Source organism: Stegostoma tigrinum, chromosome 33, assembly GCF_030684315.1.
Source record: "Stegostoma tigrinum isolate sSteTig4 chromosome 33, sSteTig4.hap1, whole genome shotgun sequence".
Lineage (NCBI taxonomy): Eukaryota > Metazoa > Chordata > Chondrichthyes > Orectolobiformes > Stegostomatidae > Stegostoma > Stegostoma tigrinum.
The window spans coordinates 22,237,707-22,264,569 of NC_081386.1; the positions used below are offsets into that span (position 1 = coordinate 22,237,707).

General features: G+C 39.4%; 1 protein-coding gene across 2 annotated transcripts; it reads left to right on the top strand.

The window, feature by feature from the left end:
- Positions 1–1,974: 1,974 nt before the first annotated feature.
- On the top strand, positions 1,975–26,617 carry slc24a5 (solute carrier family 24 member 5). Of its 2 annotated transcripts, XM_048562770.2 has the most exons (9): positions 1,975–2,286; positions 2,492–2,674; positions 5,973–6,056; positions 6,653–6,756; positions 7,264–7,364; positions 10,369–10,652; positions 20,218–20,424; positions 22,451–22,552; positions 24,366–26,617. In XM_048562770.2, the coding sequence occupies exons 1-9, from the start codon at positions 2,127–2,129 to the stop codon at positions 24,680–24,682; spliced, it is 1,542 nt and encodes a 513-aa protein (XP_048418727.1). In that variant the 5' UTR covers positions 1,975–2,126; the 3' UTR covers positions 24,683–26,617. The 2 variants fall into 2 exon arrangements, with proteins under 2 accessions (XP_048418727.1, XP_048418728.1); XM_048562771.2 differs by lacking the exon at positions 20,218–20,424.
- Positions 26,618–26,863: the final 246 nt, after the last annotated feature.

Genomic DNA, 26,863 nt, shown 5'->3' on the forward strand with positions numbered 1-26,863 from the left:
GAATTATCAACTTCTCTATTCTTCCTGCCAAAGTGCAAAGCCTCAGATTGTCCCACATTATATTCCCTCTTACCAACCTTTTGCCTATTTGCTTAATTTGTCTACATCCCTGCACAGACTGACATCCCCATCACTTGCCTTCTCATTCTACTTTTGTCTCATCCACAAAAATGTATTTGTTAATTAAGTGTTGCAGTAACTCCTGAATCTGTTGGCTTTTTAAATAATAATTTAAAAGAGTTCACTTTTGTTAAAAAGACAATTGATAAAGTACTTAACCTACTAGATTCAGACTTTCCAATTCTGCAACATGATGGTGGAATTTACTGAATACTCATGAAACCAAGATTTCTAGTTCAATGCCATGACTAATGCACTTGCATACTCCACTTCAAATAAACACATTATTGTGCTATACTATAAAGCAAGGTCATTGTTAGACCTGAATAACCTTACAGTCTACCAACATCACATTGGGCATGACTTACACATGTGGTTTCTAACAACACTATTAAAAGCCTAAACTATCACAAGCTGTGATATTTGGTATCATTTGGCCTGTGGTTTTTGTATGATGATTTTCTACTGTCTACAGTGTATTTAAAACATGAAATGTGGGAATAAAGTCAAAGAAGACATCTATTGTGTCCAGTTCTTTTCACCGCATTGTAAGAAGGATGTGGAAGCTTTGGAAAGGGTGCAGAGGAGATTTACTAAGATGTTGCCTCGTATGGAGCGAAGGTCTTACGAGGAAAGGCTGAGGGACTTGAGGCTGTTTTCATTAGAGAGAAGATGGTTGAGAGGTGACTTAGTTGAAACATATAAAATAATCAGAGGGTTAGATAGGGTGGATAGGGAGAGCCTTTTTCCTAGGATAGTGACGGCGAGCACGAGGGGGGCATAGCTTTAAATTGAGGGGTGAAAGATATAGGACAGATGTCAGAGGTAGTTTCTTTACTCAGACAGTAGTAAGGGAATGGAACGCTTGGCCTGCAATGGTAGTAGATTCGCCAACTTTAGGTACATTGAAGTTGTCATTGGATAAGCATATGGACATACGTGGAATAGTGTAGGTCAGATGGGCTTGAGGTCGGTATGACAGGTCAGCACAACATCGAGGGCCAAAGGGCCTGTACTGTGCTGTTATGTTCTGTGGTCTATTACTCATAACCTACGTTAAGACATGTTAAATAATACACATTGTCAGGGGCCAGACCAAACCCCTTACAATTTACACAGATAGCCTACACCCCTAACATTTTCTTATTTTACAAGTCTAAGTGGAAAGCATCGTGTTCCAGATGCAATTCAACGTGGCAAACCACCGGGTTATACAGCGCCTAAAGCCACAGTATCAAAACCACATCAAAACTTCAAAATATCAGTCTTGTAACCATATGACTCTTTCTTCAACCGCTCCCTCCTTCCTGCAATTACCTGCGACGAAACAAGTGAGTGAGTGAAAGAAAGAAACTGGGATCCCTCTCCAAACAGAGCATCCCTCCGCCAGATACCATGCAACTTTCTCCGATGAAGTAGATATTGAAAGGAACCAGTAATAAGGCAACTCTTTCAGCAGCGGGATTTAAAATACGCATAGGATGGTTTGAACGAGAAAGCCCCATGAATTTCGTAGTCACGCGAAAACAGTTGTGAGCAAGCAAATGATCCAAAAATGCTGCCGGAACAGGTTTTTGGAAAAGCATCTAAAATGTATTTCCATTCCAATTTTTAACCTATTGACTAATAAACACAATAAACATTGGTTTTGCTACACCGTGGTGTTCTATCTGGTTGAAGTTATAAAAGAATACCTACAACACAATACATCATCTGATACAATCAACCCTTCAGGAACCATTTCCCTCCGCCTGGCGAGGCTGCTTTCTCCCTGATCGAGAAGTTAATTGGCCCTCACGGGGAAAGACTCTTGCTTAGATAACCCGTGATCCCAGTCATCTGAGCTCTCACCCAGACACAGCTGGGCGGCATGAACGTTTTAATGCATACCCGTGGTTGCAAGTTAAAACTGAAACGTTCTGACTATTCACCAGCAAATGAGAGCTTCTTAGGAATGTACAGTACCGTTTAACAAAAAAGAACATTGTGGCGATTTATTAAGAGCCATGAGGACTACAGCAGCTCTGAGAGCCAAGAAAAGGAGAGTAGATGTGATTTTCCTCGTGGTGGGGGTTAGTGCGGTTTTGTATGGAATAGCCCATCTTCTCCACGAGGTTGCCTCCTCTAGTTTGCGTGCTGCTGTGAGAGCTCGTCGAGATACATCGGGTATTTGATTTTTCTGTTAAAGTCGAAGTGGATTATTTAAAGGGGATGCTGTCCTCAGTTGTCAGGCTGGTGGTTTGAGAAATTCGTGTCTGTTAATATTCATGATCAGTAAGTTACATGTCTGATGTGTATGTTGGGGGGTGTTATTTGTGTTTTTATATCCTAACTCGAAAGCACTTTTTTCCCCCTCCTCTCACTTTTTAAGCGGATAATGAAACCAAGTGTGTACAGGCTCCTTCATCCGAATTTCCTGAAGGATTTTTTACGCTCGAAGAAAGGAAGGAGGGTGGGATCATCATTCATTTTATCATCATCCTCTACATGTTGTTGGCTATAGATATAGTGTGTGAAGATTATTTCCTACCTTCTCTGGAAGTCATCAGTGAATGTAAGTTTTAAAGCGAGTTTGGATACAATCTTGCATTTGCACAATTGAAACGAGTTTTGCTAAATGTTATCCCCATTTATTAAAAAAAGTTAATTCCTACTTTCATTTTTAGTTTTAACAATTTTACAGTTTTGTTTTCTTGGCTGTATGTGGCTTTGGTTAGGCCAGAATTTATCAGCCACCTGTAATCGTCTGGAAGACAGTTCAGAGTCAGTCCTAACCAGGTCAGATATCGGTCCCGAAAGGACGTCGGCTCGATTCAGCACCATTTTGACGTCATTGTGCTGCAACTTTTTGTAAACTGAAATGCTTTCATTTTGACTTTTTCTGCTACCTAACTTTCATTTGACTTCTGTATTAAGTTCTGCATTATGCAAAAACACTGCTTAAATGTGCTGTTCACATCCCAATTTATTGATCTCACTGTACTTGCCTCCACTTCTTCCTATTTGTACAATAACAGCATGGGAAGGTGTATTACTTTGAAATTACTACTTAAAGTATCATTGAAGACTTTTTTTGGATAAAGCAAGAATTGAAAATTCTGTAGATTTTTCAAATCAGCCTATTTGTATTTTTTTTGGTAATACAGACCATTTGACCCACTGAGTCCACTCCCGACTCTCTCTGAAGAGCTTCCTACCCTAGACAGTATGGAGTGGTTTTTAGCATAGCCAGTCCACCTAACCTGCATAATCTTTGGATTGTGGGAGGAATCCAGAGCACCTGGAGGAAACCCACGCAGACACGGGGAGTATGCTGGAATCTAACCTGGGTCCCTGTGAGGCAGCGGTGCTAACCGCTGAGCCGTGGTGCTGCCCCATGTCCTTTGCAAAATTTGACTTTTTTTTTGTTTTACTTCTTAATAATAGCACATACTTTGCAAATGGATTTGAAATGATGTCAAGGAGCAAATTTGATCAGAATTATTCCCAACTAAATATTAAAGATAGAAACTGTTGCATTTGGTCTTCATCTAAACTCTGTTCCCTGGGTACCGATTTCCATCATCCCTGGCAACAATGTTTATAAAACCAGTCTTACGTGTTAGTTCACTCTTGACCCTGAAATAATGTCCCTGCCAGTGCTGCCTATCTTCAAGGCCCTTTTGTCCTTGGCTCAGTTACTTCGCTGCTGCCAAAAACCTCAGTTATGCCTTCCTTATCCCTGGACTCGATTATTCCAATGTGTTCCTTACTGGTATCTCAATTTTTTTACATTTTGGACTTGATTTATCCCAACCCTCTCCATGTCATAACTGTCTCATTAACCTTTTTGTTCTTCTCGTTGACTCTCTCAAACTCCTAGGAAAGGAATGCCTAATTTTTGAAACCAGCAGAATGCGGGTAAAACTTAGCAGGTGTGGCACCATCTGTGAAAAGACAGCAAGTTAATGTTTAAGATAAAATGTGAGGCTGGATGAACACAGCAGGCCCAGCAGTATCTCAGGAGCACAAAAGCTGATGTTTCGGGCCTAGACCCTTCATCAGAGCATCTGCAGTTCCCATTATCACTGATACGAAGTTAATGTTTAAGTCTAGCATAACACTCTCTCCTTCAGAACTATATTTTATAAAATCTGCTTCAGTTTTGGGCATGTCATGGACTAACATTTGTATTCTGCCAACATATTATGAATATGGTTAACAAGTGATAGTGTAGTTGGGTTTTTTCTTTTGCTGACACCAATTGAGGGAGATCCCTGGTGTTCTGGCCAATTCCCCTACTCTTGGAAATATTGCCACGTACCTGTTGTGTGCACCAGAACAGGCAGATGGGACCCAAGTTTAATGTGCCTCCTCATCTGAAAGGTGGACATTTTCAGCAATGCTGACAGAGCTCATGAGTAAGCCCTAGTGTGGGACTTTCAACTGAGACCTTGTGCTTTGTAGGCATGGGTACTACTAATTAAGTACAGCTGACACTGAGATAACAAGGTGCAGAGCTGGATGAACACAGCAGGCCAAGCAGCATCAAAGGAGCAGGAAGGCTGACTTTTCCTGCTCCTCTGCTGCTTGGCCTTGTGTGTTCATCCAGCTCTGCACCTTGTTATCTCAGATTCTGCAGTTCCTGCTAACACTAACACTGACACTGATCCTTGTTTTGAAATTGCTTCAGGATCTTGCCCCCATTTATCTCTGAAATTTCCAGTCCTCAATTACTGAGGGAACCCTAACTTAGACCTCTTCAAGATCCCTAAATTTAATCTCTTCACCATTCAAGTCTGTGCCTTCTCACAGTTTGCTAATAAACCCATCCAGCAATGTTGGCACACATCTCTGGACTAGTGGGACTTGAACCTCAGCCTCCTGCCCAGAAGTAGGGATGTCATCACTGTGCCGTAAGAGCCCCAATGGATCTGCCTTTATATCATCTAGGCCATGAGCTGTGTGAAACTCTCTACTGTGTTTTTGTTTGTTTTTTTTGGGGTTTTTTTTCTCCCCTCTACCTCACTTTCTCATTGAAGACACCTTTTTTTAAAAAAACCTAATTTTTACCATTATTTTGTTTCACCATGCTCCTATGAAGTACTTTGGAGTTTTAAAACTTTCCCCAAGGCATTAAGAATTGATCATTCCTCACTCTGAAGTTTGTGCATTGAGGATCACGTTTTAAAAATAATAAGCACCAATATCCCATTTCAAATTCATGTGTACATTCTACATTTTTCATAGGTTTCTAATTTCAACTATTTTGTCATTAAATGGTTTTAAACTTTTTAATCTTATTGTGTGTTGCACATTTTATTCTTGACTTTAGGAAATAAGTTTTTTTTTTAAATGAAGAGAGAATTCATTGTATGTTTGACCAGAAAACTCAATTCAAAACTACAATGGAGCAATCTCTTCTGAGTTGAGTTTTCTTTAAGCTATTTGAACACGCGATCTCGAAGAAATTGCATTAACTTCAGTTTTCTTCTCTCCTTGGGAAATATATTGTGCCAGGCCCCATAATAGGCACAGTCACAAATAGATTTAAAGTTTGCATTGTAAATGACTCAGTGGTAGTCCACTCTAACTGCACGGCTCTGTTATCTTGCCCTGGTATGCGTTAGAAGTGAACCATGTGACGCCCTACAGGGCGACCATCTCTCATGACTCGGTTGTTATCCTATAGTACACACAATTCCACTATAGTCTGAAGCCAAGTTTGAAAGGAAGTGTAGGTCTCGAGCAGCTCTCTGAATTGCTTGAGCATTATGTCAAGTTGTTACATTTCTAGCTGACTTCACTAAGTGTATATTTAATTCATTCAGGGAGTTTATGTTGGAATAATAGCATTTGTAATTGATTGTTAGGTCTTGGTCTCTCTCAAGATGTTGCTGGAGCAACATTTATGGCTGCGGGAAGTTCTGCACCTGAACTGGTCACTGCTTTTCTAGGTAACATCTGAAATCTTCTTCCTATTTTTAAAAAAAAATGTATTGGGGTAGATGTTTGCTGTCTAGTTTGACTCTGATGTTATTACCCACCTCTGGAGCAGGTGGGAATTGAACTTTGGTCTCTTGGACCAGAGACAGAGACATTATGACATCACCAAGAGGCCTAACACACAGCACATTCCATTTATTATTTGGTGACCACTTGCATATGTCAAGGCTTGAATTCAGCATCTTTGCTTAATCTAAATGTCAAATAATAAAATTGCTGTTAATATTTTCCATGAAGAGTTGACAAAATGCCTTTAAAATGTTTTGATCACAAATTAAAAAGACCCAAAATATTTCAAGAAATGATCTGTGCGGGTTTACAATCATACAATGTGCAAATACATATTTTCTGCATTTATGAATTTCTGATTTGAAGTGTATTCTTCAAAACAATATTGAGTATTTGCATTTTAACTCTATAAAACTTCTATTACGTTAGACTCCTTTGGGGAACTTTTTTTAAAGACAGAGTTCATTGTTTAACTATGTTTTCAGGTATCTTGGTACCAGCTTGTTTGTCTTTTTTCTGATCTCTTTTTTGTACACAGGTGTGTTTGTGACAAAGGGAGATATTGGAGTCAGTACAATAGTCGGATCAGCGGTTTACAACTTGCTTGGTATCTGTGCTGCATGTGGATTGTTAACTACCATGGTACGTAAAGAAAATATCAGTGCTGACATGAATTAACAGGTGAGAAAAGGTCACACCAATATAAGACATAGGAGTGGGTAAGGCCGTTCGGCCCATCAAGTCCACTCCACCATTTAAATCATGGCTGATGGGCATTTCAACACCACTTCCCTGCACACTCCCCGTAGCCCTTGATTCCTTTTGAGATCAAGAATTTGTCGATCTCTCTCTCTCTCTCTCTGCCTTGATTCGGTAATTGTAACCTTGCATTTTTTTTCTTAAAAATGCTTAGCTATTCCTGAACTGAGTCAAATCTATCTGGTTCAAATTTGTTTTAACTCAATTTATTGAATTGAAGCCCAATTTCATAAGAATTCTTGTAATGCATGATAATGGCCAAATTATGGATTGGTGAAATATTCTAGATTGGAACTGCATTTGTAGTATGAAATTACTCTTAGTAATTTAGAAATTATATTGTTAAGTGGTTGAATTCTGATCATGAGAATCTTAAAACATCTCTTCCAGGCTTGTGAGCTGACTTGCTGGCCAGTGTTCAGAGATTGTGCAGCTTATGCGATCAGTGTTGCAGCACTAGTTCTCGTTATCTTTGACAATGCAATCTACTGGTAAGAAATGTGTCTATTATTTCTTTTTTACAAAGCCAACATTCCCCACCGAATTGAGTGGATAGCTGTGAAACCAACTGTGTGCTCCAGAAAGATCTCCAAACTATACAGTTTTGGTTTACTTGCTACTCACTTCCAGGTTTCAACACAATTCTATAAGGAGGGAGGTTTGCCCCTGGAATTCTCAATTGGCATGATGGCTAATATAGAATATTAAATTCCTTTCACCCACAGCTGTAGTCCCTACATTAGAGGGATCAGGAAGGTGTTCATATATCAAAATCCCCCAATGTACGTTTTAAGGCTGTGCTACACTTCAAGCCATTCCACTTTAACCTAATGTTACCACAGCCAGCTATCGAAACTGTAAAAGAAATAACTTCATATCTCTGCCACCACATCCAAAACAGTGGGTTGTAAAGCATTTACCTCCTAGAACCTTGTTTTATATTTCCATATGATAGTGACAGTCAGAAGTGCTCTGGAACCTTGTAAAATGAGGTTAAGGTGGTTTCATCCTTGTGGCCACACATGCTATTGCATTCATTCGGCATTCACCAGATGATTGATTGTGGAAAAGTGAAAGATTCAGTGCTGGAATAAAACCTGGGACTGTATGGAAGCTTTTAATCTGCATTTTAACTGGCCTACATGGAAAAGGTTTTTGGTTAATACTAGATGCCAAATTCCTAATTGATAGAAACATAGGAATATGAGTAGGCCAATCAGCCTGTTTAGCCTCCTCCCCATTTCATAAAATCATGGCCTATTGAATACTGCCTTTTACCCACACCTCTTCACATAATCCTTTTATACTATTGAGTCGACCTTGCATAGATTCAAAAGCTGAGCGTTCACTGCTTCTAGTGTAGAGAATTCCTGAGATTCAAAACCAAAAAAAATCTTGCTTTTCTCCTAATTGTCATCCATTGAAAGGTAGAGTGGCCTACTGTTGCTCCTTGTTTGTGTCTCTGCTGGTCCTTTTCTCCCTGACAGAGGAAACATCTTGCCTGTATCTATCCTGTCAATTCTTTTAACTATCTTTGTAGATTACAAGAAGATTGAATGTTGTGATTTTGAAGAACAAATGGCAGTTCCAATTTGCCCAGTCTCTATCAAATAGTCCTGCCATCCTTGAACAAGCCTGGTGAACATTTTGTTACACTGTAAGGTAGTGATATCCTTGCTGAGACAAGAGGATCAAAACTGCATACAGCGCTCCAGGTGTGGTTGAACCAAGCCTCTGTACAGTTGATGCAAGACTTGAATACTCTTGTTAAATCACGAGGATTTGAATACGTTCACTTAGCTTTCCTAATATTTTGTTGCTCTTGCGTGTTAAACAGCTGTGATGATATCTAGGCCGGAAACGTCAGCTTTTGTGCTCCTGAGATGCTGCTTGGCCTGCTGTGTTCATCCAGCCTCACATTTTATTATCTTGGACTCTCCAGCATCTGCAGTTCCCATTATCACTTATCAGTGATGATATCTATGTCTGTTTTGCTACCTAAGAAATATTCTGCACATCTGTACTTCCTACCAAAATGGACACACTCATTTAACTTCCCTCTACTATGATCTTGCTCACTCACCTAAGCCTGTCCAAATCCTCCTGAAGCCTCTTTACATCATCGTTAAAGAACATTCACACTTGGCTTTATATCACTGACACTTGGTCCCCACATCCAAATCATTGTATGTTGTGAATGTTTGTTTGAGGGCCAAGTGCTGATTCTTGCGATTAGGGGCCCTCTTGTACCACAATGGTAGTGACCTACCCCTGGACCAGGACACCTGGGTTCATGTCCTACCTGCTCCAGTGGTGCATAATAAATCTCAACAGGTTGATTAGAAAACTGGGTCAAAGGTTTTAAAACAAAACACTAGTTACAGCCTGCTGAGGCCAGAATGACCTATTTTCTTGCTATTCGATTTGTCTGCTAGCCAAATGATTAATCCATGCTAGTACATTACACCTTTGTCCCACGTGCTTTATTTTTGCTTACCAACCTCCCTGGGGAACCCAAAGCCTTCTGAGAACCCTAATGTACTTAGTCCATCAAGCTGCTCTTTTTTTTTTTGTTTTGTCAATTTTGTTAACATCCTCAAAAAATATTGTGGATCCAAGCTGGCTATATCCAATCAGGTCATTATTATCCAAGTATCCACTTACCACATCCTTTTATAGAATTTGAAGTCCTTTTGTCAAAACTTTTTGTCTTGAATTCATCAAGGCAATTCAAGTTCACCTCTTCAGTGATCCCAAACTGTTCTGAATGAACTATTGAAAACTTGGCAAGAAGCATCTCCTCTATTGCTGGGCAGAATTGAAGATGCTACCTAAACTCACGGACCTGTCTGTTCCGTAAATGCCACGAGTCACCGACTGTTGGCTTGCTTAGAGCAAAAACTAGAGGATTTCAACACGCTTGTGGTTTTAAATGGGTAAGTTGCTTTCAATACCAGGTAAGTATTCTCCCAGCTACTGTCACAACTTAGCCAGGAGTGAATCTGTGCCACGAGACACGGTTGACTTGTGATTCTGAAATGAGCCTAGAACTCTACCTTGAGCTCTTGCTCTATAGTCAATATAATTACAAGAGACCCAGGATTTAATTAAATCCATTGTTAACATTTCTTTTAACTCTTGCATAGAAAGAAAATCTGCTACTCTGACCTCTTTCTTTGAAAAGTAAAACTTAAACAAGCAACCAGAAGAACAAAGTTTGTGTGTGATTGCATTACAGGTCCCTGTAATAATAAAAATGCTGGGCTGAAAACCAAAAATGCTGGAAATCCTAGTGGGTCAGGCAGTATCTGTGGAGAGAGAATCACAGATATTGTTTGACCCACTGATTTCCGTTTTTTTTTAGTACAGATTCCAGTATCTGTAGTATCTTGCTCCTATCAACTGCCTCGGACATAGGTTGACCTAATCATTTCAAAAGAATGTAAAGTAATGACCGCTACATGGCTAATCCAGTCTATTTTTTATTTTTTTTAGGTATGAGTCTGCTTTGTTGCTTTTGATCTATGCATTGTACATCGTGGTTCTGTGCTTTGATGTCCGTATAAATCGGTATTTAATGGAGACGTTTAGCCCATGCTGCACTTGTTTATCACGAGCAATGGAAGAAGGCAATGAACAACAACTGCTGATAGATTGGCAAGAGAAAACTGGGCCGTTGGTCCATCGCTGTTCTCGATCTGACAGCGGGATTTTTCGAGAGGATTCTGATTATTCCCAACTCTCTCTCAGTTTACATGGGCTGTCTGAGAAGACTGAAGGTAATAAAAACAGTAGCCATTTGTTTAACGGGGAATAATCTTGAATGAGTTCATCTCCTTTTATGGATATATAGAATATTGATTTTTTTTTTGAGGGCTTTGGCCAAAGTCAAGGTTTAAAACACTACAAAATTATCCATTTTAGTATTATTCAAGATTTGTCTAAATAAACAACCTGCTAAATGCGCTTTAAGACGTCTCTTCAGAACAATTTGTTAACCTCTACCACAAGTGATATACACCTGTGGTTTTTTTTTAAACCCCAAGTCATACCTTTTGTGACTTGCCTGAATAAAACTTGGCTTTTGTACTGAATTTTATGCTATGGACTTGACCACGAGAAACACTGTACAAATTTGCCACATGATTATCTTCAGAAGACTGATCACTGATATTTCTGAGTCTGTATCTCAAGGGATGCAATTTGTATTTAGCATTGCCTTTGGTCTCCATATATGGAGAAATAGTTCTGAGATTGCACTGGATTATTGTGTGCAACTTCTTTTGGTCCTCTTAATTGAGGAGGGGTGTAGTTGCATTGAGGAAGTTCAGAAGAGGTTCCCTAGATTAACTTCTGTGATGACACTATGGCTTTGAGTGGGTTTTTCTTCTATTCATGTGTGGGATGTGAGTGTTGCTGGCTGGCCAGCAATTCTTGCCCATCCCTAGTTCACCTTGAAGGTGACGAAATGACTTGAACTGCTGTGGGTTGATCCATAATTCCATTAGGGAGGGAATTCTAGCATTTTGACCCAGTGCCAATGAAGCAAATTGGAGAGCTTTCCAAGTCAGGATGGTGAGTGGCTTGTGGCTTGGAGGGGTGCTTGAGGTAGTGGTGTCACTATGTCTGCTGCCCTTGTCCTTCTTGATGCAAGTGGTCTTGGATTTAGAAGGTGCTGTCTAATGATCTTTGAATTTCTGCAGAGCATCTTGTAGGTAGTACACACTGCTGCTACTGAGCGGCAAGGGTGGAGGGAATAGATGTAGCCCCAATCAAGCAGGCTGCTTTGTTTTGGATGGTGTCAAGCTTAATGTTGGTGGTCCTGTGGTGGTTTTTTTGCTTTTTTAAAAAATTAATGAAGAGGTTGAGTCACCAGGTGACAAGCTTCTCTTCCAGTAATGCAAACAGCTTGAGGCCCTGGCATTTTTTTAAACTGAGAACGATAGAAGCAGCATGAATCAGTGGAATTGGGCTCCTGCATAAATGGGGTTTTAGATTAACTTCAAAAATAAAGTTGGTTGTGGGGGCTGCCATGTCATTCTCTCAGCTACAGTTTAAAGTTTGCATCTCAGTCTCTGCCAGATTTATTTTCCTCGCTGTTTCTCCTGTCCAGGAAGAAAGAACATTCTCACATTCAATATATTTTAATGAATTTGCCTTCACCAAGGGTGTGCTTCTGGGATTTTACTGTATTGGAACAAATGATTATTTAACTACTAATAAGCAACTAAGTTTTCTAATAGATAGTTATTCCAACTTTGTTTGTTTTTGTATCTTACCAGGCTTTATGCAAAGCACACTTTATACTTCCAACAGTTAATGTGACTTCCCAAATCACATCTAGGAAACAGCACCTGACACCTGCCTTCAAAATGATACAAGTTTAAGGTCTAGACTATGTCCCTGATATGTGTAGGGGATTTGGTCTGGTCCCTAATACCAGAGATAAGGTGTTTGCCTGAGTGTGCTGTTTAGAAGAATGAAGAGAGACCTAATTTAAGTACACAAGATGCTGATGGAGAATATTTTTGCTCAGCAACCTAGAAAGGTTGTAATTCTTAGGATTAAAGGGTAGTAGATTTGAAACAGTTGAGGAGAACTAGCTGTCTCTCTCGCTCCCGCACATCTTCTCTTCCCCCCCCCCCCCCCCCCCCCCAAATGGTTGTGAATCTGTGGAATTCACTATCCCAGAGTGTAGTGGGTGCTGGGACATTAACCACAACTCTCTCTCAAATATCAGCAGGCTGGAAGGGCTGAATTACCTATTCCAGCTCCTAATTCTCATGTTCATAACAGGATGGAGTATGTGAATGAGTCATGGATAATTCTGAACTGACCACAGGTATGACAGTGTGGTATATTAGTTTTTTTTTGTAAGGCTGCATGAGATTAGCAGTTTGAAAATGTCACAAGTAGTGTGCAAAAGGCCAGAAGAAGTTAATACTACTTGAGCACTACCCACTATGACGTGGGCAGATAGCTTATGATTTCAAATAAGATATTAGGTCTTCCTCATGGTCTGTGTAACAGTCCCAATGTGACACAACTATTGGCTAACATGATACACTAATTTTAAGAACACATTTCAGTTAGATCTGTAAGCAATTCTCCTACTAACTTGGGCCAGACAGATCCAGTAGGTTCCACCTTTTGAGGATGGGAGCAAATGCACCCCCATTGCAGTACAAACTGTTTTTGGGGGGGGTGGTTAAAAAACACAACATTTAAAGAATTATTAAAATAGTCTGAATGTGCAAGTGTTGCCTTTTGTGGAAGATTGAAAGTTGATAATTTCTATGCAGTATTTTCTAATTAAAATCAGTCTTAATTGGTGTGCTAACACTTGTGTGAAGCATCAGAAACATGTTGGAAAGTAGGTATCATCAAACTTCAAGCCACAGATGCAACTTTGCATGTTCACTCGACCCAATGTTTTTAATCGGGCATAAACAGATTTTGAAATTGTCACACTTGTATTTTTAAAAATGTGAGCTGTTAGTTCGACAAAGTAAACAATTGCATTAGGTAATGGTTCTGAGAAGGTTAATGTTCATTTGTCACGTTGGCTTCACCCATTGTACTGATTCTGCCTATGTCTATGGGTAGAGACCAACTTGTACTTTAGCACTTGGGGGTAGCAGATATAGCTTGTCTAACTGTTATGATCCTAGTAATCCTGCATGATTGTAGTTATGCTAGTTGCTATTGTGCAGGGTTTTGTTTTTTGGCTCCTAGATAAGCCTTCAAGGTACTCTACAGTCACCCAAGGAAGGTGGTGGCAACAGACTAATAAGCCAGAGCCCCAGTCTATAAATACTCAGGTCAGGGGTTTGAACCTCAGTGAAATGAGTTAATTTAGAATACTGTGTCCAATTTTGGGCCCCACACCTCAGGAAGGACATACTGGAACTAGACGTGTCCAGCAGAAATTCTCTCAGATGATCCCTGGAATGGTAGGCCTAACGTAAGATAAACAGCTGAGAATCCTGGGATTGTATTCATTAGAGTGTAGAAGGTTTAAGGAGATCTTGTAGAAACTTACAAGATAATGCATGGCTTAGAAAGGGTGGATGCTGGGAAGTTATTTCCATTAGGTGGGGAGACACAACCTATGGCTATAGCCATAGAATTACAGGGGGTCAGTTTTGAATGGAATTGAGACATTTCTTCAGCCAGATAGTGGTGGGCCTGTGGAATTCATTGCCACAGAGTGCAGTGGAGGCTGGGACGTCAGATGTCTTCAAGGCAGAGACTGATAAATTCTTGATCTCGCAAGGAATTAAGGGCTGCAGGGAAGTGGAGTTGAAATGCCCATCAGCTGTGATTAAATGGTGGAGTGGACACGATAGGCCAAATGGCCTTACTTCCACTCTTTTATGTCTTATGGTCTTAACCAAGATCCTGAAACACCCCTACACCAACTGCTCACCTGGACCTACGGATAGGGCTGATGTCATATACAAGATTCCTTGCAAAAGACTGTGACAAACACTACATAGGCCAACCCAGGAAGGAAACTAACATGTATACACAAACATCAATTAGCACCAAAAAGATGTGATTAATTCTCACTCATCTCCCTCCACATGGATAAGGAGAACCACCCATTCAATTAGGACAATACTGGGACAAGCACAGGAATTCTTAGCCTGGTACTCCGCTAATAAAGCCATCAATAAACTCAAAGATAGACCCTATATGCACACCATTATGAAGGAAAACCAGAATTTAAGTGACAGTTAGGGAAAACACAGTGCTTCAGTGGAAGCTACACTACTGATGTTACCTGGTCGTGTAATAAACATCTTGTAGAACAGCAAATGAACTCAGCAAACTAACCAAACGCACCAGCTCTTATTTTTGTGAAAGACCTAATACGTGACTATCTCCTGTACTTAAAAACAGATACATTCTATTACCATGGAAGCAGGTCCTATAGCCTGTTGAATCCACACCCTCCCCTCTACAAAGCATCCTACCCTAGGTCAAAACTAGCCAATAGTGCTGACTGTTGTGCAATTACCAACAAACTTCTTCCCAACCTGCATGTACTAACACTGCTGCGTATGTAGGTAGTGATCATCTGGATAACTTCAGGCTAATACTGATTGGTAAGTAATGTTTGCACCACCTAAGGAGAGTGTATAATGATTATTACCCCTTTAACATTCAATAGCATGACCCCTGCTGCAATTTCTTCAACAGTGTGGGGGTTGTTAGTGACTACAGATGGAACTTCGATGGCTCACAAAAATACTGTTAACAAGAGCAGGTCAGACTGGGAATGCTGTTCCCCTGCCACTTACTAGACACATCATCCACCACCTTCAACATTTATTCCTTTGTGTCAGTAAGATGTACTGATAACAAGCACAGCAGTGACGCATTAAGGCACCTAAGCCTGAAATACCTACCATCCAGAACGATGAGGGCAACTAATTCATAGCAACACCATCTCCCTGTCAGTATTGCTTCATGGACATGGGATCAAAATCCTAAAACTCACTTACAAAAAGCATTTTGGAACTAACTATAGAGTAAGGATTGCAGAAAACAACTCAGCACCATCTTCACAGCATTAAATGTTGGCCTGTCATAGAATCCCTACAATGGGGTAGCGGGTAGCAGGCCATTTGGCCTATTCAGTCTGCACTGACACACTGAAGAGCATTCCACCCAGGCCATACCCTTTCCCTGTAACCCTGCACTTCCCATGGCCAAACCACCTATTTTGCACTGTGGAAGAACAGTGGAGCACCCAGAGAAAACCTATGCAGATACAGAGAGAACATGCAAACGCCATCCAGACAATCGCCCAAGAGTGGAATTGAGCATGGGTCCCTGATGCTGAAAAATGAATTAAAAAATTTACACTGTTCAAAATGAAAAATGACTGAAATTTAAATTATTCTTCAAAAATCAAACCCCAAATATACTTTTCACAAGATACTAATGCTGATTACTATTCAGCCTGAGTGTGTTTCTTTCAGTTTCACTGTACTGTTTTATGCGGCGCTGACTTGTGTCATACTCTGGTCTGTCAGATGTTGACCTTCACATCAATCCTCTAATCGCATTTGTTATCAAATAATCTTGTGTCTGTTTGTTCTACTGTCACAACCTAATATGAAGCTAACAATCTAAAGTGCATCTTTGCCAACAGCCAAAAAATTGAAATTTCTAGGTGTTTATGCACACTCTAATGTTTAAAATTAGGCCCATGGACACTGGTTTTTAAATAGCAATAGCATCAGAAACAAAACAAGGGGAGGAAAAGAAAATTCAAGGAGCAGGTGTTTAGGATTTGGGATGCACTGCTTGAGAGTCTGATAGTAGCAGACTTGATTTGCCTCTCAAAAGGGTACTGGGTAATTCTCAGGGGAAAAACATTGCGAGGGCTTTGAGGGGGAGAAGGTCAGTGTGGGGCACCAGCTGAATTGCTCTCAGAGAGCCAGCAGGGACATGACAAGCTGAACAACTTCTTCCCATGGTAGTCTGTACTGGAACTATTTTCCATACAAAGCCTGAACTCTATAAAGGAACAGAGCACTTCCAACAAGCTGATAGCAACTTAGTTATTGCTTCCAACTGGATGTTCACCCCAGGTTTGAACTGTAACAACATTCTATACAGATTTCTGCTATACAGTAATTATTGAAATTGCAGTACAAGGGAAACACTAGCCACAAATTGTACAATGATTTAATTTTTTCATTTCAATCATCTCACTGTACAATTACAACCAAAAAAGTATTGTGAATATTGTAGCCTAAACCTATACCAGTCAGTATCTGTGGGGAAATGGTTGATGTCTTGAACTAGTTTTCCTTCAGCACCAGAGAGGAAAAGAAAACATGCCTAACAACAGAATTGGAAAATGGAAGGGTGAAGAAAATGCAAACATCTATGTTTACCTTTATCCTATAAACTTGATGTAGGAATACATCATCTCAATCAAATACTAGAAAAAAATTTATATACCGAGGTGTGAGTAACCTGGAAAGTGGGAGACTTAAAATGAAAAGAGAGCGTGAGAAGTGTTGAAAAACTGAGAAAGACAAAAGTAAAGTAAAAATCTGAACCAAGAAAATTCTGGTAACTCAACAGCACACTGAGCATGTGTGGATATAAATTGATGTTTTTTGGACACAGGTTCTCAATCAAAACTGAAAGATGAAGTTCAGAATCAAAGCACATGAAATAGCAAAGTACATTATGGTTTAAAATGGAGACTAGCTTAAGAACATAAGAACTAGAAGCATAAGAACTTCTGGCCTGCTTTGCCATTTAATATGATCACGGTTGATCTCATTCTTGGCCACGTGCCTGATGCCTATAACATATTTAGCATATTACAGACTGAAAAGCTGTGTGTGCTCCTTTAAATTTATTGTTCTGTGTCCAACACATTCTGGGGTAGTGAATTCCAGATGAGAAGCAGTTTCTCCCCTTCTCTCAAATCTGCTACCCCTTATCCTGAAAGTATGACCTGTCCTTTTAGATTGCCCTACATGAGTAAACATCCTTTCTATGTCTACTGTCAATCCCATTTAGCATCTTACATATCTCAATTAGATATCCTCTCATTCTTTGAAACGGCAGAGTACTGGTTTAAACTGATCAATCTCTCATGATAAGACAAATCTCTCAAGGACAGCATCATACTCCATTTAATACTGTACTTTATCAGCAACTGTTTATAATAGAAAACCTGGGGATCAAATTTGTACCTTTCTTCTTTACCATAAGTTTTCAAAACTGAATTATTCACATTTTAACATATTCTGCAACACTATTTAACAAACATTACAGTCCACTTTTCCTTTCTACCCAAATTCATTTTAAAGTTCTACTCAACATCAATAATTTGATAGATAGTAAGAACTGCCAATGCTGTAGTAACAGATAACGTTGTAGAGCTCGAGAAGCAGGAAAGTTGACGTTTTGGATCAGGGCCCTTCTTCAGAATGGGGAGGGTGTAGGGAGCTCAAATAATTAGAGAGGAGGGATGGGGCTGGGGAAAGTAGGTGAGTGCAGGTAGAGGGTGGTGGGGATTGGTCAGTGGGAAGGGAGGGGCAGATAGGTAGGAGAGAAGATGGACAGGTTGTGTCAGGTCAAGGAGGTGGGGATGAGGCAGGGTCGGAGAGATTTTGAAACTGATAAGTCCACACTTAGACCATGTTTACCAGTTTCAAAACCTCCCCACCCAAGCCCAGGTTCTGGTTTTCAATCAGTAATTTGCTGATTTTTTTTTTTTAGGTGGTTCGAATCACTCCCAGATCCCTGGACTTTATTTAGGAATGTGAATGAAGAAGGCAGTAGACAGGTGGTTCAGGAGCAAAAGAATCTGTTTATTAAATATAAAAAGTGAATATATTTCAAGAAACAAAAGGCAAATACAAAACGGTAAAACACATGATCAATTGTACAGAGGACAGTACTCAAACACGCTATTAAATTAAATATTGGTTACATACTATTAGAAGCTAAACAGTAGTTTTAATTACAGTAGAGTCATTTCTGAAGAAAGGTCTAGACCCTAAACGTCAGCATTCCTACTCCTCTGATGCTGTTTGGCCTGCTGTGTTCATCCAGCTCTAGACCTTGTTATCTTTTGATTACAGTAACTTCCATCAGACTTCCTAATCCTGGGGTTCTCTGCAGTCACCACCCACCTTCCCCTCCCTGGCAGCTAAGTTGGAGACTTCGAAACACAGCTGTGCAGAGTGTTCACAGGGATAGGTGTTGTTTGGAGATGACAGTGGATATCAGTCTCAGGGCAGTAGCTCTTTTGGATCCCTCTCCTCGGGGTTGTTGCCGGGGTAGCTCTTGGGGAGATAGCACTTGGTTGACCCACCCACCCACTAACTCAGTCTCAGAAGTCCTTCGTTGTGAAGATGCTCATTGTCTCCCTGATTCAGCTTCTCTGTTCGGCCTCCGTGGTTCTTGGTCGCAAAGCTGCATGTTGGGGCTGGAGCCTGAGGGGAAGCGGTTTCTGCAGGATCTTGTTGAAAACTCTGTCTCTTCCCCAGATCAGGGCTAGCAGCTCTACAGACTGTGTGCTCCGTTATCTCCTCTCAAATCTGTGTTATCCATTGTGTTTCTGTTGTCTCCTTTGAGGTGAACGGACTTCCTGATGGTTTAGAGTAGGTGTAAATATGTTTTGATTAAGTGGAATGTCCAGTATTTTTGCAAATGAATATTAATTGAAGTTGAATGTCTTGGTATCTGTAAAGGTTCCATAATGTCTGGGTTAAATTGGTTTCCCAGGTCTGGTTATCTTTTAGAGCTGACATGTGAATTGGATTTTCAGGTTGAACAGTGGTTTCAAGCAGCTGTCTCTAATTTTCCCAAAGCATAGCGCAACTGCCTTTTATTAAAAACTTTTAAAAGTTATTTGCAAACTCCAGGATTTTGATCCAGTATTTCAGAACATAGGGATTTTTGCTCAGTCCTACGGTGTGAACCCAGTTTTGCCTTCCTGAAGAATGTCTGGAATAATCCTCATCAAGCTATGTTCACAACAATCCCAGGGTGACTTGCCACCTTTGTGTCCATGAACATCAAACCAATAGACATCAGAATTATCTACAACCTATCCTTTTCTCTTCAAGGACTAGACATATTGGTCAATTTTTTTTGGTCATCTTCCCCCTGCTTTCTCCAATCACACAAATCAAATCATTGCAAAGAAAAATCTGTTTTCTTCCCCACCCCCTATGCCCACTGTGTAAGAATATGTTTTGAATTAGTTAGGGGGCAAGATTTATATATTTGTATTACCAAATGTCAACAAGTTTTGCATCATTATTGACTAAGTTTTTCTTTAATAAAAAGCCCAAATTATTGACTATAAAGAAAGAACCTGGCTGATGGATTTCAAGTCTAATAGCATACCATTGTCACATCAGGAATTAGGTAAAACAATTAAATGCGTTGACCTGTGGAGTAGTGGAACTAGAGACAGAATGGACTCCTCCCATCTCAATCATAAACCAACATTTTGGACTAAGTCTTTACTTATATAGGATACACGCTAGTCATGACTAAATTGGATGGCAAAATGTGTTGATAGGGTTGCTGCTCTACATTTGAGGAAATTTTATCAAAATTGTTCCATGTCAGTTCGCTTCCTGGAGGATATGCTGAGTGAAACAAAAGAAAAATGCTGTAAACAATGTCATTAGCTTAAATGTTTTATCTTTCTAACATAGGAAATCATTACTAGGCACTTTACAGAACCCAAGGGGGTGAAAAAAAAATGAACTCGATCTGAGTAACATAATTGGATCTCATTCTTCTAATACTGGAATTGAGAGATCAGGTCATCTTTGTTTCATACAGACAAATGCCATGTTTTTGAAGTGCCTGAATCAGATACAAAGCGAATCATGTGGGTACTATCGCTTCCCATTGCTGCGTTGCTGTCCATAACTACTCCAGACTGTCGTAGACATCACTGGAGAAAGTGGTTCATGCTCACTTTCTTCCTGAGTGCTGTGTGGATTTCTGGATTTACATACGTATTAGTTTGGATGGTATCCATAGTGGGTAAGAACAATCTCTATATTATTCATTTAGTTTATACCAAAAGGGAAACACACTGAATGTAAATGGATTAATACTTTGCCTCTTGGTATTTGTAAAAGGCATACTTTCACACAGATTTTGATTTCCCCTTTTGTAAGTCTTGCTGTCATTTTACTTAATGCTATGAATGAACTTTTTCCTGTTCTTGTCCAAGCATATCAATTATACAATGAACCACTGAAAATTAAGATTTGCATTCAATACATTCTCTGATGTCACTAACTTTGCACATTGATCGCTTGGCTTTAAGACTTCGACTTTTGTAGCCGATAGGATCATTAAAATAACAAGTTGTGGAGCTGGATGAATACAGCAGGCCAGGCAGCTTTGGCGGGGAAGAAAGTTGACATTTTGGGTCTGGACCCTTCAGAAAATGAAGGGACCAAACCCAAAACGTCAGGTTTCCTGCTCCTCTGATGCTGCCTGGCCTGCTGTGTTCATCCAGCTCCACACCAGGTTATCTCAGACTGTAGCACTGGCAGTTCCTACTATCATTAAAATAACTCTTACACAGATCTTTGTATAAATGGAAATGTGCAGCGCATAATTTACTTTACTTACTGACAGAGCAAGAAGCAAACATAAGGACAAGACACCACACATTGCATAGTAACCAACGCTTTTATAAACTTGTGCAGATTATCAAGTGGGCAAAGCAAGTGTTTCCAGTATCTGAATAAAAACCGAAAAGAACTGCAGATGCTGTAAATCAGGAACAAAAACAAAAAGTTGCGATGCTGCCAAGAAAAGAAAATCAGAGTTAACGTTTCTGGTCTGCTGACCCCCTCCTCAGAACATTTCGGAGGAAGGATCACTGTACCCAGAAGGGTCACAGATGCTGCCAGACCTGCTGAGCTCTTCCAGCAACTTGTTTTTGTTTCCAATATCCTCACGAATGACTAACAATTATAAGTTAACATGGTTATTTGGATTTAAGCATGTTGGTGACAACACTGCACTAATCTTTAGTTGAAATAAATGTTAACCAACTTTGTTTTGATAGTATTTCGAAGATGATAGATGGTTAGGTCACAAGGAGGACTCCATTTCAAATAATGGTATGAAGTACTTTTTTCGCCATTGGATGCCTACCTTAGCCAAAGATGGGACATCAACCTTGTATCACTCTTTGGTGGAGGAGTAAAATATTTTATCAAACCACTGTGTTCACATAGTGTGAAGGTATTTTGCATTGCATTTGTGTGATACATGAGAAGTACATTCACCTACCAAACTATTATGAAAAAAATAAGCACTCGATATACTACATTGATAACCATAAATGCAAATTTGAGAATTTAAATATAGTGTCAACTCTAACCCTACTATGAATTTCCAGAACTTCTGGTTTAGCTTTTTGTTAATATAGCATGTTGTACAACTGTGTTTTTTGAATTTCACTTTTCTTCACGTAAATTAGCTGAAAAAAAATTACATTGGTAAAAACTCTGAAACATAACATTTAAGGGCCCAACATGAAAAATAAGCCAAATCTCAAATTACGACAATATTTTGCAACTTGCAGTCTGAAAAATATTGTAAAAAACTTTTACTCACAGAAAGTAAGAAGTGCTGATGCTGCAGTCAGAGATAACGGTGTGGAGCAGTATGAACCATCAGCTTTCCTGCTCCTCTGCTGCCTGACCTGCTGTGTTCCTCCAGCTCCACACTGTTATCTATGATAAATTTTTACTATTCAGATTATAATTTAAGAAGTATACAGAATTCTACAGCCTTCCTGATTGCACGTGGGCCTTGGACAATGAAAATTGATATGCTGTATCAAAACATGTCGCATCAACTGACTTGAAATCAGAACATAGCTTTACTTTGAGATTATAGAAGATAGTCCTGTGACCATCCGATCAATCTTTGACTACATATGTTATGAAGAACTTGTTCCACTTCATAGATTTTGATTATTATTAAATACAGAGAGATGTTCCGTAAATCAGACAACTCAACACTATTTAATCACATTATTCAGGTGAAACCTTGGAAATTCCTGAGACCGTGATGGGCCTCACGCTGTTGGCAGCAGGCACCAGCATTCCAGATACAGTGGCCAGTGTACTCGTTGCCAGAGAAGGTATGAACACACTTTTATGTGAAAAGATTAACCCAAAAAGGTGGCAAGTAATTGATCCTAGAAATGTGAATCAGCACATTAAAAGGTAATAAATTTGTGCATTATATTATTGTAGTAAGACTTTTTAAATGTGAAATTAAAACCAAAGAAAAATTACAGCACCAAAACAGAAGCCATTTCAGTCCTTCATGCCTGTGCCATCTAAATAAAATAGCTGTCCATTCCCACCTGCTCCAGAAGTGTGTCATAAGATCTCCGAACAGGTTGATTAGAAAAATAGATATGATCCTGCTTATCAGCACCTGTTCGGTCATCTCGCAGTTTGCAGCACTTCAGGTACAGATGCAGGTTCCTTCTTTAAATGAGCGATTCTGTCTCGAGCATCAAACCAGACCTGGCACATACCATCAATCCAGAAACATTGCAAGGTTTCCTAGTCACTGAGAACTCAAGGAGAAAACAAATTGTGAATTTAAAATTCAAAGAAGCATCCTTGCGTTTTGATTATGACTGATTTGGAGAATTGTAGCCCCACCGTGAACTTCTCCAAGAGCTGTTTTAACATTTTGCAGCAGACAGGATATAATTTGAGTGCAAAGTGGTGGTTGAAGGGACCTGACAGATGCCATTACAGAAACTGTAGCCCTCCATTATTTGTATTTATGTTAAATTAATGTGATCAGTTCTTATTTAACAAAAGCCTATTCAAAACTTCAGCTTTGACGTAAAAATCAAAGCTGATACTTTGGAGTACTGAGAAGCTGATATTAGCCCTCTTTAGCTGAGATTTTGTGGGCTGTTTCACAGGGCAACAGTATTATCCCGTGTCCTGGCCAATAGCTATACCTAAACCAATATCACGATGACTGGATAATCTCTTTTAATTAAGACTGCTGTTGCAGGTGCTTGGGCAAGTTAACTCACTTGAAATGCATACACTTGTAGTCGAGGCAAAAAAGCACTTTGGCTGCAAATGCTTTGAGACTCCTGCTTGTGGTAAGACACCACATACATCTTTTAAATAAGCACAAACTGCTGAAAATTCTCAGCAGATCTGGCAGCAGTGGTGGAAAGAAACAGTCATCTGTCTGATACTGGCAGTTCTTCAGGGAGGTCCACCTTGGTGTTTTGAAGAAATCATACTGGATGAAACATTAGCACTGCTTTTAGACCTGTTCATTCATTATCTCTCTGCTGTTTGACTTTCAGAACTACTTTCCACTTAATAAACATTAAGGCTGAAGCTGTTGCCTTTAGCACCCACCCAGAATTTTACCATTTGTGAACCGCTGGATATTATTTTAGTGTTTTTTCCATGATTTGTCTCCCTGCCAGCCAGTTTCACCTTCAAACTTTTCAGCCTCAGCATTTCCTCGAGTTCTATATGAAGCTTCATACTCTATATCTCCATCACAAACTGCTGATTTTTACCTCCATCCCACTGTCCATTCTGTTAGAAACCTCAACACTACCGTTTGAGTACTGTCCTGGTCTTTTTCAAAAACTTTAACATCTATACTACAGAAACTGGAAACTGGTGCACCACATTCTAATTGAATCTCTGAACTGCCCCAACTTTCCATCTCTAAGCTTCTCTACCCCTCCAAACCCCAGGTCTTTTGCATGCCCCAGGCTCCGAGTTTTTCATAAACATTGTCCGTTGATCTCTGCAAGTACCTTCACCTTTGACAACTTTTAGTCGCTGCTCTTGTAGTGTCTTTTCATCTGAATTCAGACATTTTTAGAAGTTGCAACATAAAAAGGTATTGGAATTGAATTGCTTTGATACTGAATACAATTTTCTTCCTCACAGGCAAAGGAGACATGGCAATGTCGAACATTGTAGGATCCAATGTATTTGATCTGCTCTGTTTAGGAGTGCCTTGGTTTGTTAAAACTGCATTTGTGGACCCATCACCTGTACAAGTTAACAGCAGTGGCATGACCTATACAACAGCTTCTCTCCTCCTTTCCATCATCTTCATGTTTGTGGCAATTAAAGTCAATGGATGGAAATTAGACAAGAAACTTGGAGCAACATGTCTGCTTGTCTACGTGGTTTTCCTCACTATCTCCATTCTGAATGAGCTGGGAATACTAGGCAGTGTTCCTGTAAGAATATGTGACTAACATTAAAATGCAACTGACACTGGGCTATAACGAAAGCTGAAGTTTTTAAACTTTTTATCCTTTGAAATACTATCCTCAACCTCCAAGAGAAATTAAGTTATATCATTTTCCATCTCCATTTCCACTCAGACCACCAAACACACTATTTATCTTCCAAATCTGTGTCCAGTTTTCTCCCAACTCTTATTCGAGGTTCAAATATCTATCCTTCCATAGCTTTATTAAATCTCAAATAAAATGCTTGTTTTTCTCTACTGGTCTGAAACTATCGTTTAATCACAACAGCCACTTAAACAAATCTCCTACAATGTCCAGGAGTATGGCTACATACAGTCATAACTAGACAATCAGTGCACTATAGTCTTTCCTATCACACTATTCCTAACCTCACGTTTCTACTGTATTAGAGACAATTAGTACTATGGTTATGCTGACAACTGTAATCATCAACTATCCAGTATACTGTCAGACTGGCAAAAACTGGGAAAGAAATATGCTGTAAATCAGAAACAAATTTCTGGAAAAGCTCAGCAGGTCTGGTAGCATCAGTGAAGGGAAATTTTGAAAGTTTGAGGAAGGTCACTTGACCTAAAACATTAACTCGGGTCACTCAACCCAAACCATTAACTCCAATTTCTCTCCACAGATGCTGCCAGACCAGCTGATCTTTTCCAGTTATTTGTTTTTATTATTGACGTTGTCAGACTGCATTTGTTAGCCATGCTTAAAAAGGACCCAAAATTTTCTCCCACTTAAAATACCAGAATTTGGCATCGTGAAGGTTCTTCCCCGGGCACAAGCTGGACCTCGCAAGTGGAACAGCAGCCAGAGTGTCATAGATGCTGATCTAACCTTTTATCACAGTTACAATTACCTTTTCACCTAACATTTCACTGCTGCCTTTTTGCTTCAAAGATCCTTGTTCATCCATAAAACAGAGATAGCAGCAGCAAATACTGTGATGTCTAACCTAGATTGCTTTTGTTCACCAGCATCCCAAGCTCTAACCTGAAACATGTTTTCAGTGAGTTGAGACACATCGTAAAACTGACCTTTAGCACAGTCCATTTTTTAAACTTTACTCTTGAACTACAGCGTGTTTTAAGGCAAATGGTGCTTTATACATACAAGTTTCTATTGATTAAACAGTTTACAACTTTCCATGGACCATTTTTGCATGTAAAATTATGAATACAAGAATTTGGTAAAATATATGTTGGACTACAGGGTTCCTAATAAATCAGAACAATTCAACACATTATAACAAGTTCATTGCATGTATTGAACTATACTGCCTAGAGATTTTAACCTTCACGACAAAATCAAAATACCTCTTGTTGGATACTATTGGTTTCTATTGGTGTAGATTAACTTACTGAGGTTTCATTTTGTGAGTGTTCAAAAGGACTTCTTTCCCCCCCCAAACAGGCATCTAGGAAAAAAGACACAAAATTGAGTTATATTCCAAGCTAAATTTAGGACAGGAAGTCATGTCTCTCTTTCAACTTCATAAAAACTTAATCAACATGAGAGAATAAGCTTTTAGGGTTGGGGTAAACGAGCAGTTGACAAAAAATCCCTGACCAATAAAGGTTCATACTCACATCCCTGTATGGGAGCACATTTATAACATAATTAAGGATCCAACGCAAACATTTCCTCATTTATCAACAGCTATTTTGAATAGTCTTGCCTAGTGTTTCAACTTACATACAAATTGACTGGAGAACAGAATCAAGTGAAATCCAGTTGATGTCTATACTGGTTCATCCTCAATTGTACAATATTGAAAAATGTAAAATCCAACAATTTAGCCTTGTTTATAACAAAATGCACGTTACTGCCTTTTTTAAACAAATGCAAAATATTACTGATTTAATTTTAAAAATGCATGTCAAAAATAACGTAACATCACTGATCCAAAGTAAAACACATCCCAAATAACCAAAGAGTTTTGATTTACTGTTTCTGGATAATTTTAATCTACGTTTATTAGAGGTTTTAAGCAACCAGAGTTAATGTTCATCAGAAGGGTCTGATGAATGGTCACTGGACCTGAAACGTGAACTCTGATTTCTCTTCACAGATGCTGCCAGATCTGCTGAACTTTTGCAGAAATTTGTTTTTGTTGTTTCGGATTTACAACATCTGCATTTTCTTTTGCTTTTTATTATCCACTAT